This window comes from Anguilla anguilla, chromosome 10, assembly GCF_013347855.1.
Source record: "Anguilla anguilla isolate fAngAng1 chromosome 10, fAngAng1.pri, whole genome shotgun sequence".
Classification (NCBI taxonomy): domain Eukaryota; kingdom Metazoa; phylum Chordata; class Actinopteri; order Anguilliformes; family Anguillidae; genus Anguilla; species Anguilla anguilla.
The window spans coordinates 32,803,416-32,821,980 of NC_049210.1; the positions used below are offsets into that span (position 1 = coordinate 32,803,416).

Below are 18,565 nucleotides of genomic sequence, written 5' to 3' on the forward strand. Positions count from 1 at the left end.
CCAAACTGATTCCTGGTATGAAAGATAAAAGCTATGAGGAAAGACTTAAGATGCTTAATCTCTTCAAGCTTAGTAAAATTTGACTCAGAGTGATTTCATTTAGGCTTAAATAAAGAGGATCAACGAAGTTAACTACAAGAGATTCTTAAGGTTAAGCTCAATTGGTAGAACAAAGGGACATAAATGGAAATTAGCAAGAGTAGTTAATGTGTGGAATAGCTTGCCAGGCCACGTAGTAGAGACAGAAACACTGGGGATTTTCAAGACTAAGCTTGATACGGTATTAGATACGATCTAGTCTGTAGGTAATCAGAGCACTAATTTAGTCAGGCACATAGCGAGCATTGTTGGGCAGAATGGCCTGTTCTCGTCTTAATGTTATGTTGTGTTATTTATACACATGGGTATGTATTTGGCTGTGCGAATATATTGGCCTACGTTTCTACATGTGTGTGGATGCTTAAGACATCTATAATTTTATGACTGTGCCTGTGATTGTCTGTGTTGTCATCTCAGTCCGGATGAGCTGTCACTATTTTACTAGCTTTGAACAGCAAAGGTCAGACCCACCATAAAAATGTACAAACGACACATTTATTCTCGTTATTTATTATGACACTTTTTATATTACTATTATAGTTATTATTGTGATTATGATTATGAAAGACTGGGACCAGCTCAGGTTGGTACACTTTCATACACTTCATATTTGTACTGAATCCCATTCTCCTCCTGTATTCCCTCTGGTACTCCTGGGAACCTGCAGAGCAAAGACATGGAAAGCTTTCATTAGTGCCTACACCTTATTTCACCCACTTTAACAGACTTGGGCAGGGAAGCGCTAGGGCGCTAAAAATCTCTGCTCTCTGGCTAACGAGCTGCACTAGCACGTGTTTAATTTGTGCCAAATGGCTCCAACTTCAGGTTGTGTACACAATCAGATGGTGTCCACATCATAAAACTCGCTTTAGTTCCAGCTTTTAGCTGCAAGAATTGTCCTCTCTCAGCAGCTAAGCCAATACATGTAATGGCTTTTATGACCTTCTTAAAGTAGTTGATATACCTGACTTTGATTTGTACAGTGCTGTCACTCAGATTTTAAATGGATCTATATGTTTGAATGGGTACCACTGCTAACGTATGCAGGGCGTAATTCACTGTACACACCGCATTCAGAATTATATTCTGAATATAATTCAGCTGAGAATGACAGAACAAGAGATAGAGAGAAATAAGTGAAAGGCAGAAAGACTGAGAAAGAAAAACCAGAGGGGGAGAAATAAAAACTGGGAAAGAAACAAAGAGAAGGTAAAATGGTAGAAAGAGGAAAGGAAATAAGATGCAACAGAAGGAGGAGAAAGAGAGAGGGAGTACACATCAAAGTCTCCTCCACTCACCCTGGCAGGAGGCGGAAGATGGCGGGATTGATAGAGGGCAGGAAGGTGTTGCAGTCAAACTGCTGCAGGACCAGAGTCACAAATAGCCGCCTCTGACCCTGGGCCTCCATCACTTCCTGGGGATCCCATAGAGAAACAATGGTTAATATATGCGTGTGTGTGTGTCTGTGAGTTTTCTTTCAGCCCTACACAGGAAAATGTTCAGTGTTAAATCAACTCCTTCAGAGTACATATGGTCCCAATTGGAGCTGAATTAACACTGAACAATTTACAGTGTGCCACAGCCAGGATGAAGATGCAACAGTTTGGACTAATAACCAAAGAACTGGTGCAATGCTAGGTGTAGGAGGTCCTCATGAATCATCTCCATGACGACAGAGAGCAAGAAGAGAGCTGCTGTGTCTTAGCTGTACACAAACAGACTGTGCGTTTGTGTGTGCATTTGAGAGTGTGTGCATGCGCATGTGTGACATCCATTCGCACATCAGTAGGTAGGTTTGTGATTCACCACTACCTTGACACTACCTTACCTTTACAGACCTGATGTGCGCAACTGTACGTTTGTACATGTGAATGTGTGTGTGTGCGTGTGTGTGTAGGAGGGAGGAATTTAAGCACAAATTAGTTGAAAGGCTCAAGTGGATGTGCTGGAGGACAAGGAGAAAAGGATAGTGCGAGAGAAAAAGAAAGCTATTATAGCAACACTCTTTCATGATGTTTGATATGACCATGAAACCAAGAAAGACATCTCCCTCCACAGCAAGGTCTCTGTCTCAAGTGAAGATTGCTTAATTATACTGTGAATGCCCAGTTGAAGATTCTATATTTCGCCAGACTTATGCCTTTAAATGGTTTAACCCCCTCCTTTTTGTTGAATGAGAAATTACGGGGAAATTACTTTTTAAAATGGACGATATGGGTATTTGATAACTTTTTTTAACAAATAGTGAATGTTATTGCATATTGTGACAAATATGCAATAACAGAGGAAATCAAAGGAAAATATTTTTGCACGGCACTGTAAATGTCTGATGGCTCCTAGCAACTGGCAACCATTTGCCACATCCTAAATCACACAATTTCATGAATGCAGCATATATACCATAAAGGTACAAATGACGCAATTTGATTGGATGAAAAATATTTCGCTGTATAAATGCATGGTACTGTATGTAAAAATGTAATCTGTGTAAATTGATCTTGGGTAAGAGCATCTGCTGATTTTCTCAAGGTGTTCTGAATCTCCCTGTCTATATGGGTCTGAGTGACCTGGAGAAATGAGGCAATCAAAACTTCCTCACGGTAAATTGGGCGAAAGTGCCTTTCACTGGGGGCGTCAGGGCCAGCGCAGGCCAGAAGCCCGCTCGCATCACAGCTCTCCAGCACGCGTCGGCGTAACTCGACCCCCCAAATTAAATCATGACATCAGATCAAAGGCCCGGGTGACCTTACCTCACCGCAAGGGGGGTTCTCTTTCATCCTGTTATAGCATGGAGGGATAAAAAACTGTGTGTGTGTGTGTGTATGTGCGTGTGTGTGTGAGTGTGGAGTGGCAGAGATAAAGCAACAAAGAGGGGGAATCACCTACATTTAATAAGGCAGCCTAACTTAATTTAGTACTCAGTTCATCTTTTACAGAGATGGGACTGTGTAGCCAATCAGATGTAGGGAATGGTTAGGAGGCCCGATGTAGATTTTTGTGGGAATTTTATGGGAATCTGCCCAGGACACAGAGGTTAACTGCAGAAAGAGAAAGGGGGAGAGGGAGAGCCTTTTGACATTTAAAAGCTCTGTTTCACTTTTGTCAAAAAGAGCACAGCAGGGGCGGGATTTTTTCCAAGGGTACAGAGATGAAAGTTGCATCCTTTTGTCATCCTTTTCACCAACATAACAAAGGACGAGAACCTCAAACCCACCAAGGACCTGGGCCATCATAACTGAGCCCAGTGCAGTACCGTTTCCTGTTTCCACCTTCAGATAATTCCATTTAAATGTGGGAGGGGCTATTAACAGATACTGCTGTACAACTGAGGACTTGGTTTCCAAGTGAAGCAGGGGAACCACAGCCACAGCTGTCTGATAAGTGCCACTACAGAGCCCTTTCTGTGTCTGTCCACAGCGAAGCCTCTCTCATTATACCTCAGGATCAGCATTAACAAGCACCTGCCAGTGAAATCAGCCTCCTACAAATATGCATGCATGCATGCGCGCACACGCACACGCGCACACACACACACACATGGTAAATGGACTGCATTCATATAGCGCTTTTATCCAAAGCTCTTTACAATGTATGCCTCTCATTCACCAGAGCAGTAAGGGGTTAGGTGTCTTGCTCAGGGACACTTCGACATGCCCAGGGCGAGGATCGAACCGGCAAACCTCAGACTGCCAGACAATCACTCTTACCTCCTGAGCTATGTCGCCCCCACACACACACGCATACACACACACACACACACACACGTGCACACACACATAAATGCAAATATACACACACAGGTAATTCATAAACACATGAATAAATAATTTTCTCTGACCGATGGCTTGTATGGAAATAGCCCACCTGTGTGTTTCAATAGCAGGGAGCTTCAGAGGGGACAAAAAGCCTGAATACATAAAATAACCATCACAATTAGGGCACGAGTACAAACAGAGAGGGAACGCTTTCATGTCTTCATAACAAAAACCTCCATTAAGGGCCAGAATAAAATAAAGATGTACAAAATGAATACATCCTTGCCTGTGTGGCCATGAACGCTAATATTTGTGAGTCTCGTTTTACTGTAAAAAGGCTGATACTGAAACTCAGGTAAACCTTAGTTAGTTTCATTATTGTGAAGAAATGATCTGATGCAATGCAAACATTTGCATGGGTGTAAATGTGTCGAAGTTGCTAAGGCACAACAACCCATGCCATTACATTTTAGCCAATTAGCAAGACGCTGTTATCTGGACTGACTCACACAGGTTATATTCTTTACATACAATCAATTTATACAGTTGAATACTCACTGAAGGTGTACAGATTAAGAATTTTGCTCAAGGTTACAAATGCTGTGCCACAGCTGGGCAGTGAACCTACGATCCCAGAGCTACAAATTCCATTATCTGTAACCTCTGTAAAGCAGGGCTGGGGGTGGCCAGGCTCATGGGGTGAACAAACAGGTCAAAACCACCAAAGCAATAGAAATACATAAGTAAACACAAAAAGGCCAATCTGGCAACCAAATGCCTCAAAAGCAAAGGAATAACAAAAGACAAATAAACAAACTGGCATCAACCCACTACATTGTGCAAAGCCCAGCTTCCCCCAAACACTGTCCAAAAACTTTCCTAAAAGGCCTGCCATGCAGGCCCTTTATATTAGGCCCAATAATGAGGTAATGGACCACAGCCGTAGTGAGTACAATGTCTCGCAACTGCGGCCATACCTGTGAATACGGCCAGTGCTGCCCTCTGGTGGACAGCACCTGAATTTCTTTCCTAGCACCACACCTCGAACACAAGAGGCATCGGCAGACAAAAAAGCATACTGCAGCCCCTCTACTGTACATGACTGACAGGGCGTGGCTCTGACTTGAATGACATTACTCACCTTATAAACGGTGCTGCCTCCAATGACTCACACCTGGTCCACCTGCCCTGTTAGTTTGGCGCTGTCCAGCAGGTGGAGTGCTGAGCTGAAGTCAGGGGCCAGGTGATGAGCACCCTCTGGGGTCTCTCTTCACACACACATGCACGCACACACACCCACACGCGCATGCACACACACACACAGAACAGCAATGTTATGGCACTGTTATTACTGCTTTAGTGGAGTCACCCACTACCACAACACCTTCTCGGTATCCTTAGGTGACACATAACATATGCTGTGGACTTTGCAGTGACTGATAAGGATACTGAACTCTAGACCCAGGATTAAGTGTTGTTAGGACACTCATTTCACAACGCAGTGAAATATAATTGGCATCTAGTGAATATAATGGGCAAAAGGAAAGTGTGTGTATGTGAGAGAGAGAGAGAAAAAGAGGGAGTGAGCGAGAAAGAAAAAAGGACCTACTTCAGTTGCCTGCTGAGCACAACGTTGATTCGGTTCTTTAGCGGCCTGTTTTGAGCCGGAATGGAGAACCAGGTATTCCTCCCTATGGTCACCATGTTCTGCCTCCCTGTTGAGAGAAACACGCCCACAGCTTTTGACAGCTGCAGGAAAACCACTGTGGCGACTTATGCATTCATCAAAATACATTAAAAATAACCTCTTGATCAAATGTCTGAGAAATAAAGTGGCTTAACTGGATATAAACTGACAATATTTAACAAATGTATTTTATAACCTGTATAAACGTTTATTTGCATATATCATAATATAGTACTGTGCTGGGCGCATCTTGTACACAGTATTAGGAAACTAGGGGAAATCAAATATTTATCAAAACAGATCTTTAAGTGACGCAACACTTCCCCCTTGTGGCTACAAGTTTAAAGTTCAAAATTTACAATCAAACCTTGAAAAAGTTGTTTTCCACTTTCAATTGAAGGAGTCATGGTCATCCTCTGGAAATTTTTTTTTTTTATTTGTTACTAAAAATGCAAAATTACATAAAATGAAAAAATTGAACAATGATACAAATCTGCATTTATTTCGCAGTAAAATTGTATGCTGAGTATATGGCGTTTTGCTAGATCATAAATTGAACAAATAAACCATAACATTTTTTTATTTAGAAAACTAAATTGTTTTGCTCCGTATTTCAACATAGGTTATGCTGTATGGTCGGTTATTATCAGGGGTTAAATTGGGATTTGGGAGATGGGTGGACCCTGATATTCGGTGGGAAGTGGGTGAAAAAAGGCACAAACCAATGAATGTCTCAGCTCAAAATAGTTGTATCTTTAATGTATTGTGCACATAACTGTAATTAAGGAAAACAATGTTTTAAAAAGAATGTATATTATTGTATTGTATATTATTGATGCAAGCTTTTACATAAAATATTTCAAGTTTATTGAGTGTCATTAATGCTGAGAATTTTTTTTACCCCCGAAAATAATGTCATCCTCCTCTTTTGTTCTCCCTTTCTTCCTCCTTTATCTATCTTTCTTAAACTGTCGAATTGAAACAAAATAAAACCAAAAAATAGGTGCAGTGCAAAACTTTCCTTTAAACTAATCATTGATCTCAAACTGTTTTAATTCATTTTCAGTGATTAACAAGCATGCACACGTCTGACTAATCAATTGAAAAGGGACACAGCTTCTTCGCATTGTGTTAGGGAGATTAAATGATAAATGTGATTTAGACAAATCCGTTTGAATCACTAAGCAGTGAGTATCAATACAATTAATCCACAAAACAAGCTCCTCAATACTATTATATAGCCAGCTCTCCCCAAATAGGCAGTTTTATCGAGTAGCCTACATTTATTTTCATTTGCAGTAAGAAATTTTGCACATTTTAATCAACATTATTTGGGGATAGCTACATTCCGCACTTCTTTCTCCCGCCCACAAAAACTTTTGGATTCACAAAAAACAGCGTTCAAAACTTAGATTCGATAAGTGTTCAAAACTTTTGGATTCGCAAAGAAAACTTGTGGATTTGCAAAGAAAACTTTTTGATTCGCATTAATACAGTTTTAATCACAAATTTATGTTACTTGCAAAAAACATTTTTTGATTACAGTGTGTCAATAGTTTTGCTCTCAAATCTATTTTTTGATTGCAGTGTGGAAAGTTTTGCTTTCAAACCTATTCTGTTTGATTGCATAATAAAGTCAAAAAAACCAGTGGAATTATCATGGAGTAATAACAAATACAACCTCCCCGCGTTTTTAGATTTAGGTGCGGCTGGCTGTTTTATTGATTCGACCCTGGCCCAAAACCTTAACATGCCTATATCTCCCCTCCCATATCCACTTGACATCACGGCATTGGATGGTCGACCGTTGAGTTCAGGGAGGGTTGAAAAAATCACTGGCCACATTAAAACTCGCATTGACAACCACTTTGAGAAGATGCAGTTCTTCATTATTGATTCACCTGAGTTACCACTCATCCTGGGACACCCATGGCTCTCTAAGCACAATTCTCATATTAATTGGAGTTCGGGGTCGGTGTTGAGTTGGGGTCCCAAGTGTGCGTCTCGTTGTGTTGAACCAGACTCGGTTCAACTCATTCCTTTGTCCCTCAAGTTCCCTGCTGCTATGAGCTCTTCTTCTCTCAAGTTCCCCAGTCCTATTTTGGATACCCCTCTTGTCTCTCCTACTCCTGGAGGCTTCTTCCCTTCTGAACCCCGCAGGCTCTCAACTCCTGTGTCTTTCGAGTCCCCTGCCCCTTCTGGTACTATCTCTCTCGGGTCTACGGGTTCTCCCGCTCTCATCGGGGTCCCTGTGGAGTATACTGAATTTAGTGAAGTATTTAGCAAACAGAAGGCCTCCATCCTACCTCCCCATAGACCCTATGATTGTGCCATCTATCTTCTCCTGGGCACTACACCCCCTAGGGGCCGTTTGTTTTCTTTGTCGGGACTTGAAACAGCCGCTATGAAGAGTTATATTGATGAGGCTCTAGCTGCTGGTTTCATTCTGCCCTCTACGTCCCCAGCAGGGGCTGGATTTTTCTTTGTGGGGAAGAAAGACGGGGGACTTAGACTCTGCATCGACTACAGGGCACTAAATAAAATCACGGTGAAAAACCGCTACCCCCTCCCCCTCATGGCCACAGCGTTTGAGCGCCTACAGGGGGTGTCCATCTTCATCAAGTTGGATCTCAGAAACGCCTACAACTTGGTACGCATACGTGAGGGGGATGAGTGGAAGACGGCATTCAACAACCCTAGGGGGCACTACGAATATCTTGTCATGCCTTTCGGTCTTTCAAACTCTCCTTCGGTCTTCCAGGCGCTAGTAAATGATGCGCTCAGGGACATGCTCGAATTATTCGTTTACGTGTACCTGGATGACATCCTGATTTTTTCAAAAACCTATCAGAAGCATGTGTCCCACGTCAAACTAGTACTGCAGAGGTTGTTAGAACACAAACTCTATGTCAAGGCGGAGAAATGCGTGTTCCATGCCTCCACGGTCAGCTTTTTGGGGTACATCGTGTCACAGGGCAGTGTGCAGATGGACCCCAGCAAGGTCAAGGCAGTACTGGAGTGGCCTCGGCCTGACTCCATCAAACAGGTGCAGCGGTTTCTGGGCTTTGCAAATTTTTACCGGCGCTTCATTAGGGGGTTCAGCTCTGTCGCTGCCCCACTCTCAGCCTTGACTAAGGGTACCTCCCCACGGTTCAGTTGGTCCCCGCAGGCTGAAAAGGCCTTCATGGAGATTAAACTGAGGTTTACCACAGCGCCCATCCTCATTCACCTGGACCCCTCTCTGCCCTTCATCATTGAGGTCGATGCTTCTGACGTAGGGCTTGGGGCAGTGTTATCCCAACGGTCTCCCCAGGACCAGAAACTTTACCCCTGCGCGTTCTTCTCACGGCGTCTCCTGCCCGCCGAGAGGAATTATGACGTTGGTAACAAGGAGCTCCTGGCGGTGAAGTTAGCCTTGGAATAGTGATGTCACTGGCTGGAGGGTGCGAAGCATCCGTTTGTGGTCTGGACGGACCACAAAAAACTGGCTTACATCCAGGAGGCCAAACACCTGAACCCTTGCCAAGCTCGGTGGGCCCTCTTTTTCAATAGGTTCAACTTCAACCTATCCTACCGTCCAGGTTCTAAGAATCTGAAGCCAGACACACTTTCCCATCGGTTTGACCGTTCGGACAGGGACAGATCTCCTGAGCCCATTATACCAGTCACCCGCATCCTCGCCCCACTCACCTGGGGGGTCGAGGCTGTGGTTTGGGAGGCCCAGCAGCAAGAGCCTGACCCAGGAGGAGGGCCTCTGGGCCGTTGGTTCGTCTCTAATAGAGTGCGCTTGCAGGTTCTTCAGTGGGGTCACCGCCTTACAAACCATCCGGGGGTCCACCGCACTCTGGACTTTCTTAAGAGGAGGTTCTGGTGGCCCCGGATGGAGGGGGACGTGCGGGAGTTTGTGGCTGCTTGCACAGTTTGTGCCCGGAACAAGACATCGCAACGTCTTGACCCCCGTCAGATGGTTCCACCGCCATCATGGTTATAGTGGATCGATTCTCGAAAGTGGCTCACTTTGTTCCCCTCCCCAAGCTTCCCTCGGCCCAGGAGACTGCCCAGCTTGTTGTCCAGCATGTCTTTCGCCTCCACGATCTACCCCAAGACAGGACCGTGATCCACAGTTCGCTTCACACTTCTGGAAGGCATTCTACTCTCTAGTGGACTCTTCGGCCAGCCTGTCATCGGGGTTCCATCCTGAGACCAACGGTCAGACTGAGTGCACTAATCAAATGCTGGAGAGAACGTTTCGGTGTCTGGTTTCCTCCAACCCGACCACCTGGAGCACTCAACTTATCTGAGCGGAGTATGCGTACAAAACCTTGCTGAACGCTTCCACCGATCTCTCTCCTTTTGAGTTCCAGTACGGATATCAGCCGCCGTTGTTACCAGAATAGGAGAAAGATACGGAGGTGCCCTCGGTTGCATGTTTCATCTAGCAGTGTCGCGCCACCTGGAGGCGGGTTCGGGCATCTCTTCAGTGTGCGACAGCGCGGCAGAAGCTTTATGCTGATCGACGTCCACATCCGGCTCCATCCTGTCGGGTCAGCCAGAGGGTGTGGCTCTCCACGCATGACCTCCTTTGTGGGTTGAGTCCTGCAAATTAGCGCCACGCTACATCGGTCCCTTCAAGATTATTCGGAGAATTAACCCGGTCACGGTCCGTCTCCTGCTTCCCCGGTCCATGAGGATTCACCCCACATTCCATGTCTCGCACCTCAAACCAGTCCTCTCCAGCATGCTGGCACCAGTTGACAGGCCTCCGCCTACCCCCAGGTTGTTGGCGTTCAACCAGCCTACACTGTTTAGCATATCCTGAACAGTCGTCGCGTGGGACGCGGGGTGCAGTACCTTGTGGACTGGGAGGGATACAGGCCGGAGGAACGCACCTGGGTCCCAGCTAGGGACATCTTGGACCCAGAGCTTATTCAGGAGTTCCGTCGGCGCCTCCCTGCCGGCTCGGCAGGAACGTCGGGTGCTGTTCCTTAGGGGAGGGGGTCCTGTGAGGTGGTGGCACCTCTCACTCTGATTTCTGTGGGTTAATTGTCCCTGATGAGGGGCAGGTGTGGGAGGCCTATATCTAGCCCCTGATTTCTGGGGTTCAGCGCAGACTCATTGTTTGTCATGCTCTTGGTGTGTAGGGGTGTAAGAATCTGCAGAAGTTACTGCATTGATCCTATCTGCCAGATTTGATCACCATTTAGTTTCTTCTCTAGCGGATTATCTCTTAGCGCTGTGGTGGTCATTTTGCCCTCGTCTCTTTAGTTTTCCTTTTGTTTTCTACCCGCCAGGCTGCGAGTGTCCTTTTTCTTTTGTAAGTTACTCCACTCTGTTTTTCGAGTGGGGTTTTACTTTCTGGGTAGCTACGCTGTGGCGGTGTTTCATTTCTTTTTGTTTTCTGAGTCCACTGACAGAAGTTTCAGTGAGTGGAGGGAGCGATTATTTAGCTCTCTTTATTATTTGGTATTTCCCCTGTCCCTTTCTATCGCTCGGTGGTTTTGTGGTTACCCCTCGGGGTTAACTTTTAGATCCCCTCGGTCCGCAATTGCGTCCCACCTTCCGCAGCCGTGACACTAGGGGAGGCAGAGTATGACATAAGTTATGCATTCACGTGTTTGCACAAAATACTAATGGGTCCATACCAATTTAATTATTAATACAGGGGAGGCAAGAGACAAGTATATATTAGATGCATTTATCAAGCATTAGGACTTAATTTACCTAATTTGCCTTCTATACAATTGTTGAAACCCAAGAACAGAATTAATTTTCATGGTATCCACATTACTCACACCCACTTTGTCACACCATAGTTAAACCCATGCCACATAGCTTACTGGCTAATTGTTATAGGATAAACGATCATCTAGAGTTGTTAGAACACCGTGTCAGGGAGGGGGAGGGAATGGACCCAAAAGCAGAGTCAAAAAACATTCAAAATCCACAGGGTGAACGCTAAACCAAGAATGTTGCTTTTAATGAGTACAAAAACAAGAGAACAAAAACAAAGCCGCTCAGGGGAAGATTCAAAAGACAAAGTGAAGTTAGTAAAGCGCAAAAACAAAGAAAATCCAGAAATCCAAAAACAATGCAAAAACGGAGCACGGGCAGGGTGGAAAACACAGGGGGCAAAACACAGGGTCACGAGGGAGCACATACCGAAAGATAATCCGTAACGCACACACAAAAAAGGATCCAGCACCTGAGTCAGGGAGAAGGGAACTTAAATAGACACGACAGTGACGAGACACAGGAGGGCACAATGAACAATCAGGCCACAGAGAGGGAAGGGAAAACGAGACAACCCAAAATACAATAGAATATTTGAAAACCATAATACAATTAAACGGGGTAAAAGAACAGAACTAAAAACTGAAGTGCCACCATCTGGCGGCCCAAAAAAGGGAAACACAGACAAACCACAGAACATGACACACCTCAGTGGTAACATGACCTATTCATTTCATATTTAGACTTACTGCACTGCTAAGAATCAACATAGTAGAAATTTTAAAAAAGCTTTAGCCTATAAAAATACATAGTCTTTACATGTAATCGTTACTCCAGAAACGTAATTGGCATTATAATTATAACGAAGGAGTATTTATTTTTTGAAAATTTATAGTTTTGAAAATAAACTTTGAGATGCGCGTTTCTCGCTTTCGCGCAGGGAGACTTTTATTTTGAACGATTTCCGAAGAATCTGCCGTCTAACCAAAGATATTTCTAGACAGATGTCACAGGTGTCTCTCTGGTCTAACGGTCGCTTATTTCACGGTATTTACATATTCTTAAATGCCCTTAAAGCTAAGTTTTCGGTTCCCTTATTTTTTTATTCTTCTTTGCAGCTTTTTCCGGTTTTACATGCTGAGTTTGGGTTTATTTATTCTATTTGTTTGTTTCTTTTCTTTCTTTGAGTAGGATATGATGTCGTTTTGGGGATAGTTGATTTATTTATATGCTATTATCATTTTTTAAAACTTCAGTTTATTATTATTGTTATTATTAGAATTATTATCATCGTTATTATTATTATTGCTGTTGTTGTTGTTGTTAATAATAATAATAATAATAATAATAATAATAATAATATTATCATTATTATTATTATTAACAGCTGTCTTTGGGTCACACTCCAGCAAGGTTGTTATATTATTGATAACAATATATAAATAAATATTTCCAAAATGACACCATATCCTACTCAAAGAAAGAAAGAAATAAACAAATAGAATAAATATACCTAAACTTAACTAGACTTGCAATCAGTATCTTAACAGAAAAGCAACTACACTATAACATAAATAACTGATTCTACACCCTCCTAACTAATGCCATTTCCCTAAGGAAGCAAAACAGATGTCTGTACACCACATTTCCCAATGACATCTTCAACGGTGCTCCCAGTTTAAAATTTTGAATGCCATGTTCCCTCAGGGCATTACATAGCCTCTCTCGTACATACTTATCACATTCCTCCAAAACATGGGTCACTGATTCCTACGCCTGGTGGTGATCACACAGCCTGCTTACCCATAATTTTCAGTGTCCCATTCAGTCCCGTACGCCCCAACCTCATCCTGGATATCATGGATTCCTCCTTCCTATCCCTTCCAGACATCCTCCCCTTCCCCACCTGTCCCTGTATTGCATAAAGGTGTCGACCCCTGCTCTCCCTGTTCCACTCTTCCTGCTCCCTCCTCCTTACTGCAGCTTTAATTATCCCTTCAGCTTCCTCCCTACTCACTACACGCATTTAGCAGGCGCTCTTATCCAGAGCGACTTACACTGTATCCAGTTAAACAGCTGGATATATACTGGAGCAATGCAGGTTAAGTACCTTGCTCAAGGGTACAATGGCAGTGTCCTACATTTTTGCACAACTCTACACACAAAATATCATAATTTAGCACAATTTTCATAATCAAGCCTTGTTTGTTCACATGGAAAACACTGGCCTTCAAATGCCAAACTCTACGTACCAATTGGTCTCACTCATGCCACACCTGCTCAAACTCAATTGGCTAAACTTTTCAGTTATCCGTCAGAGCATAAAAGAGACCTCAGGTGACCTCTATTGTGTTGGAACAATGGAGCAACAAGCAGCACAGAGAAGTAGAAGTAGAGGTAGAGGAGGAGGTGGACATGTACGAGGTGGACGAGGTGGACGAAGAAGAGGGAGACGAGCTACTTGATTTCATATATGATAACAGATCATTACATCCATTGACCAGTCTAAGCATGTTCTAGTTTTGAGAAGACACAAATGTTATCTATTTTGGCAAAACTCATAATTGCACTGATAAGGAAAATGAAAAAAACACTTCTAACAATGTTCAGTATGACTCACGATGGAACCTGGGTTGTGAGTGCAGCCCAACTGGACCTCATTGGCAGGACAATACAGTAAATGTGCATTGTATCATATACAATAACAACAACAATCAAAGTGATAACAGTTCACACACTTTGCTGTACTGTACTGAATTAGAATTAGGTTTACCTAGCAAATGCACTATTTATATGATGATATATTTACTGTATTGTATCATGGCAACAGTCTTTATATTTACTGTAAAATTGCAGCCTATTTTGGGACCCCTCAAAAAGAAAACTAAAACTTCAAAAAAGGAGAAAAAATAAGCAATTTTTACAGAATTTTATAACTTGAATATGTAACATGACCTCATGAGGCCAAAACATATATGCAGTATTTTGATGGTTGTGTTTTTAAATTTATCGCACCAGTGTGAAATCAATGCTCAATAAGACCTATTCATATGAGGCCTGTGTGAATCATTTTGATGGAAAAAGTCAGTTTTGAGAAGAGAGAACATGGTTTTGAATGCATGAATGCATTTGGCAAGAGATTTTTATTTTTTTATTCTTCTTTGCAGCTTTTTCCGGTTTTACATGCTGAGTTTGGGTTTATTTATTCTATTTGTTTGTTTCTTTTCTTTCTTTGAGTAGGATATGATGTCGTTTTGGGGATAGTTGATTTATTTATATGCTATTATCATTTTTTAAAACTTCAGTTTATTATTATTGTTATTATTAGAATTATTATCATCGTTATTATTATTATTGCTGTTGTTGTTGTTGTTAATAATAATAATAATAATAATAATAATAATAATATTATCATTATTATTATTATTATTAACAGCTGTCTTTGGGTCACACTCCAGCAAGGTTGTTATATTATTGATAACAATATATAAATAAATATTTCCAAAATGACACCATATCCTACTCAAAGAAAGAAAGAAATAAACAAATAGAATAAATATACCTAAACTTAACTAGACTTGCAATCAGTATCTTAACAGAAAAGCAACTACACTATAACATAAATAACTGATTCTACACCCTCCTAACTAATGCCATTTCCCTAAGGAAGCAAAACAGATGTCTGTACACCACATTTCCCAATGACATCTTCAACGGTGCTCCCAGTTTAAAATTTTGAATGCCATGTTCCCTCAGGGCATTACATAGCCTCTCTCGTACATACTTATCACATTCCTCCAAAACATGGGTCACTGATTCCTACGCCTGGTGGTGATCACACAGCCTGCTTACCCATAATTTTCAGTGTCCCATTCAGTCCCGTACGCCCCAACCTCATCCTGGATATCATGGATTCCTCCTTCCTATCCCTTCCAGACATCCTCCCCTTCCCCACCTGTCCCTGTATTGCATAAAGGTGTCGACCCCTGCTCTCCCTGTTCCACTCTTCCTGCTCCCTCCTCCTTACTGCAGCTTTAATTATCCCTTCAGCTTCCTCCCTACTCACTACACGCATTTAGCAGGCGCTCTTATCCAGAGCGACTTACACTGTATCCAGTTAAACAGCTGGATATATACTGGAGCAATGCAGGTTAAGTACCTTGCTCAAGGGTACAATGGCAGTGTCCTACATTTTTGCACAACTCTACACACAAAATATCATAATTTAGCACAATTTTCATAATCAAGCCTTGTTTGTTCACATGGAAAACACTGGCCTTCAAATGCCAAACTCTACGTACCAATTGGTCTCACTCATGCCACACCTGCTCAAACTCAATTGGCTAAACTTTTCAGTTATCCGTCAGAGCATAAAAGAGACCTCAGGTGACCTCTATTGTGTTGGAACAATGGAGCAACAAGCAGCACAGAGAAGTAGAAGTAGAGGTAGAGGAGGAGGTGGACATGTACGAGGTGGACGAGGTGGACGAAGAAGAGGGAGACGAGCTACTTGATTTCATATATGATAACAGATCATTACATCCATTGACCAGTCTAAGCATGTTCTAGTTTTGAGAAGACACAAATGTTATCTATTTTGGCAAAACTCATAATTGCACTGATAAGGAAAATGAAAAAAACACTTCTAACAATGTTCAGTATGACTCACGATGGAACCTGGGTTGTGAGTGCAGCCCAACTGGACCTCATTGGCAGGACAATACAGTAAATGTGCATTGTATCATATACAATAACAACAACAATCAAAGTGATAACAGTTCACACACTTTGCTGTACTGTACTGAATTAGAATTAGGTTTACCTAGCAAATGCACTATTTATATGATGATATATTTACTGTATTGTATCATGGCAACAGTCTTTATATTTACTGTAAAATTGCAGCCTATTTTGGGACCCCTCAAAAAGAAAACTAAAACTTCAAAAAAGGAGAAAAAATAAGCAATTTTTACAGAATTTTATAACTTGAATATGTAACATGACCTCATGAGGCCAAAACATATATGCAGTATTTTGATGGTTGTGTTTGTAAATTTATCGCACCAGTGTGAAATCAATGCTCAATAAGACCTATTCATATGAGGCCTGTGTGAATCATTTTGATGGAAAAAGTCAGTTTTGAGAAGAGAGAACATGGTTTTGAATGCATGAATGCATTTGGCAAGAGATTTTTGTAGTTTTGGCAAAAGGTTAACTGTTGCTGTGCTTTGTGTGTAGAGTTTTGAGAAATTGAGCTATAGTTTCAGAAAACGTGTTTAAACAATTGAGAAAAACTGTAAAATGAACTAGTAAATTTCATTCTCCTCTTCTCAAACTGTGCCAGGTTGGTTTTTTGTTTATTGGAGGAGGTGTGTCAGAGGGAGAGTTTGGCTTTTACACCTGGGATTTCTATTTTGGTACCGAGGTATCTTTTTTTGCATTTTTTGTCTAGATAGGCTAAAGTGGAGGAACACAATTAAAAATGGGAGGTCTGTGAATTTAGTGAGCGTACTGCAAGGGAAGAAATGAGAAATTACTGTTTACATATTTACTCGCTTTTATATAACCTTAAGAAATCATTTTCAATTTCATTTCTGTCTAACTGAGAATTATTGGGAATGCATAGCCCCTCCCGTGCGTGTTCCTATTTTCCCCAGAAAATGTCTCTGTATTTCTTCATTGTTTTAAGTCACTGTGACATGCTAGCCTTGAAGAAGTCAGAACGTCTCAAATAGTCTGTATCTCAGAAATCCAATGTTTTTAACCAATCAGAGACAAGCTGCAAAACAGTTTGAGACAGACAGGTTTTGCGAAAATTCCAGAACCCGCCTTTCACCTACTTTAAATTTTATAAAATGAATGGCTTTTCACCTGTTCTGAGAGCTTTCATACAGACATGTTGTGGCACTGTGTGGATTCTCCTATTCGCCCGAATAAAGGTATCTGAACTGAATATTGTGTGTACGTCTGTTGGACTCTTCTTACCAACCGGGGGAAATTAAGGTAATTTCCACCACAGTACTGAGTGGGGCCTGTGTCTGTGTGTCTGAGGTGTGTGTGTGTGTGTGTGTGTGTATGCTCACTACAAACTCAATACCAATAGAAATTTTGGTGAAGGGGCGTCAAAAGTCTGTCCCTTCCACTCTGTCCCTCTCCGTGTTTGGTCAGATCCAATAAAATTCATACCAGCAGATTCCCCTGCAGGTACAGCACATTGTCATAGCAGTTCCACACTCTAAGACTTTTTCTCCTGCATTTCAATCAGGTCTGACCACTCTGTTCATTGGCAGAAGGATCCGATTCGGACATGAGGAGATGGGGATTGGTGGGAGAAGGATCCAATTCGGACAAGAGGAGATGGGGATTGGTGGGAGAAGGATCCGATTCGGACACAAGGAGATGGGGACTGGTGGGAGAAGGATCCGATTCGGACACGGGGAGACGGAGTTCAGGGAGAGCGGTCTGGGTCTCGGGCTGGGTCTGCTGCTCTGCTGCTGGATATGTTCTGATCTTCAGCACTGGCTGCTTGGTAACGGACTACAGGCTCTGCTCGCTTTTGTTCTTTGCGGTACTTCCAGAAAGCAAAGGGCCCCCAACACCAGCAGCACCACCACCAGCACTCCCAGCACTATCCCAGCCAATGCTCCAGCAGAGAGAGGAGGAGCTAAGAGAGAAAGAGGGACTCATTTAGGAGAAATGGAGCAGAGCAGGTAATAATCAGGCAGGAAGACTTCAATAATAATATTAATAACAATAATAATAAAAATAATAATAAGAATAAAAATAACAATAATAATAATAATACATTTACATTTAGCAAACATCCAGAGGGACTTACAAAAGTGGGACTCTGAGATGGAGCCCAGGGGAACTCCTGCGCTAAGTGCTAAGGCAGTGGGACTCTGAGATGGACCCCTGGGAAAGTCCTGTACTAAGCGCTAAGGCAGTGGGACTCTGAGATAGAGCCCTGGGGAAGTCCTGTACTAAGCGCTAAGGCAGTGGGACTCTGAGATGGAGCCCTGGGGAACTCCTGCACTAAGCACTAAGGCAGTAGGTTTCTATGATACAGCCCTGCCATGTTACCTGATGCAAGCAGATAAGTTAGGAAATGTACATCTCTTTGGAATTCCCGAGATACTGGTTTGTGGACCAGGGTTACCATCAGGATCCACTGTATCAAACGGAGCAGGGAGGTCATTTTTCCAATGGCTTACAGCAGCCATAACTCAGTGGAATAACAGAGTGGACCAATAAGATGCTGAGCCTCGCATCTGCACAAACACAAAGAGCTGAA

The 18,565-nt window shown here is 42.6% G+C and overlaps 1 protein-coding gene across 4 annotated transcripts in view; it reads right to left on the reverse strand.

The window, feature by feature from the left end:
• Positions 1–593: 593 nt before the first annotated feature.
• LOC118206664 (immunoglobulin superfamily member 11-like) overlaps positions 594–18,565 on the reverse strand; it is a 63,237-nt gene continuing 45,265 nt past the window's right edge. For all 4 annotated transcript variants that reach the window (XM_035379621.1, XM_035379620.1, XM_035379619.1 and 1 more), the window contains 6 exons: positions 17,143–17,935; positions 5,909–5,957; positions 5,464–5,569; positions 4,996–5,122; positions 1,398–1,513; positions 594–760 (listed from right to left, as the gene is read on the reverse strand). In XM_035379621.1, the coding sequence (XP_035235512.1) occupies positions 17,784–17,935 (152 nt within the window). In that variant the 3' untranslated portion in view covers positions 594–760; positions 1,398–1,513; positions 4,996–5,122; ... (1 more) ...; positions 5,909–5,957; positions 17,143–17,783. The remainder of the gene's footprint in view (positions 761–1,397; positions 1,514–4,995; positions 5,123–5,463; positions 5,570–5,908; positions 5,958–17,142; positions 17,936–18,565) is intronic.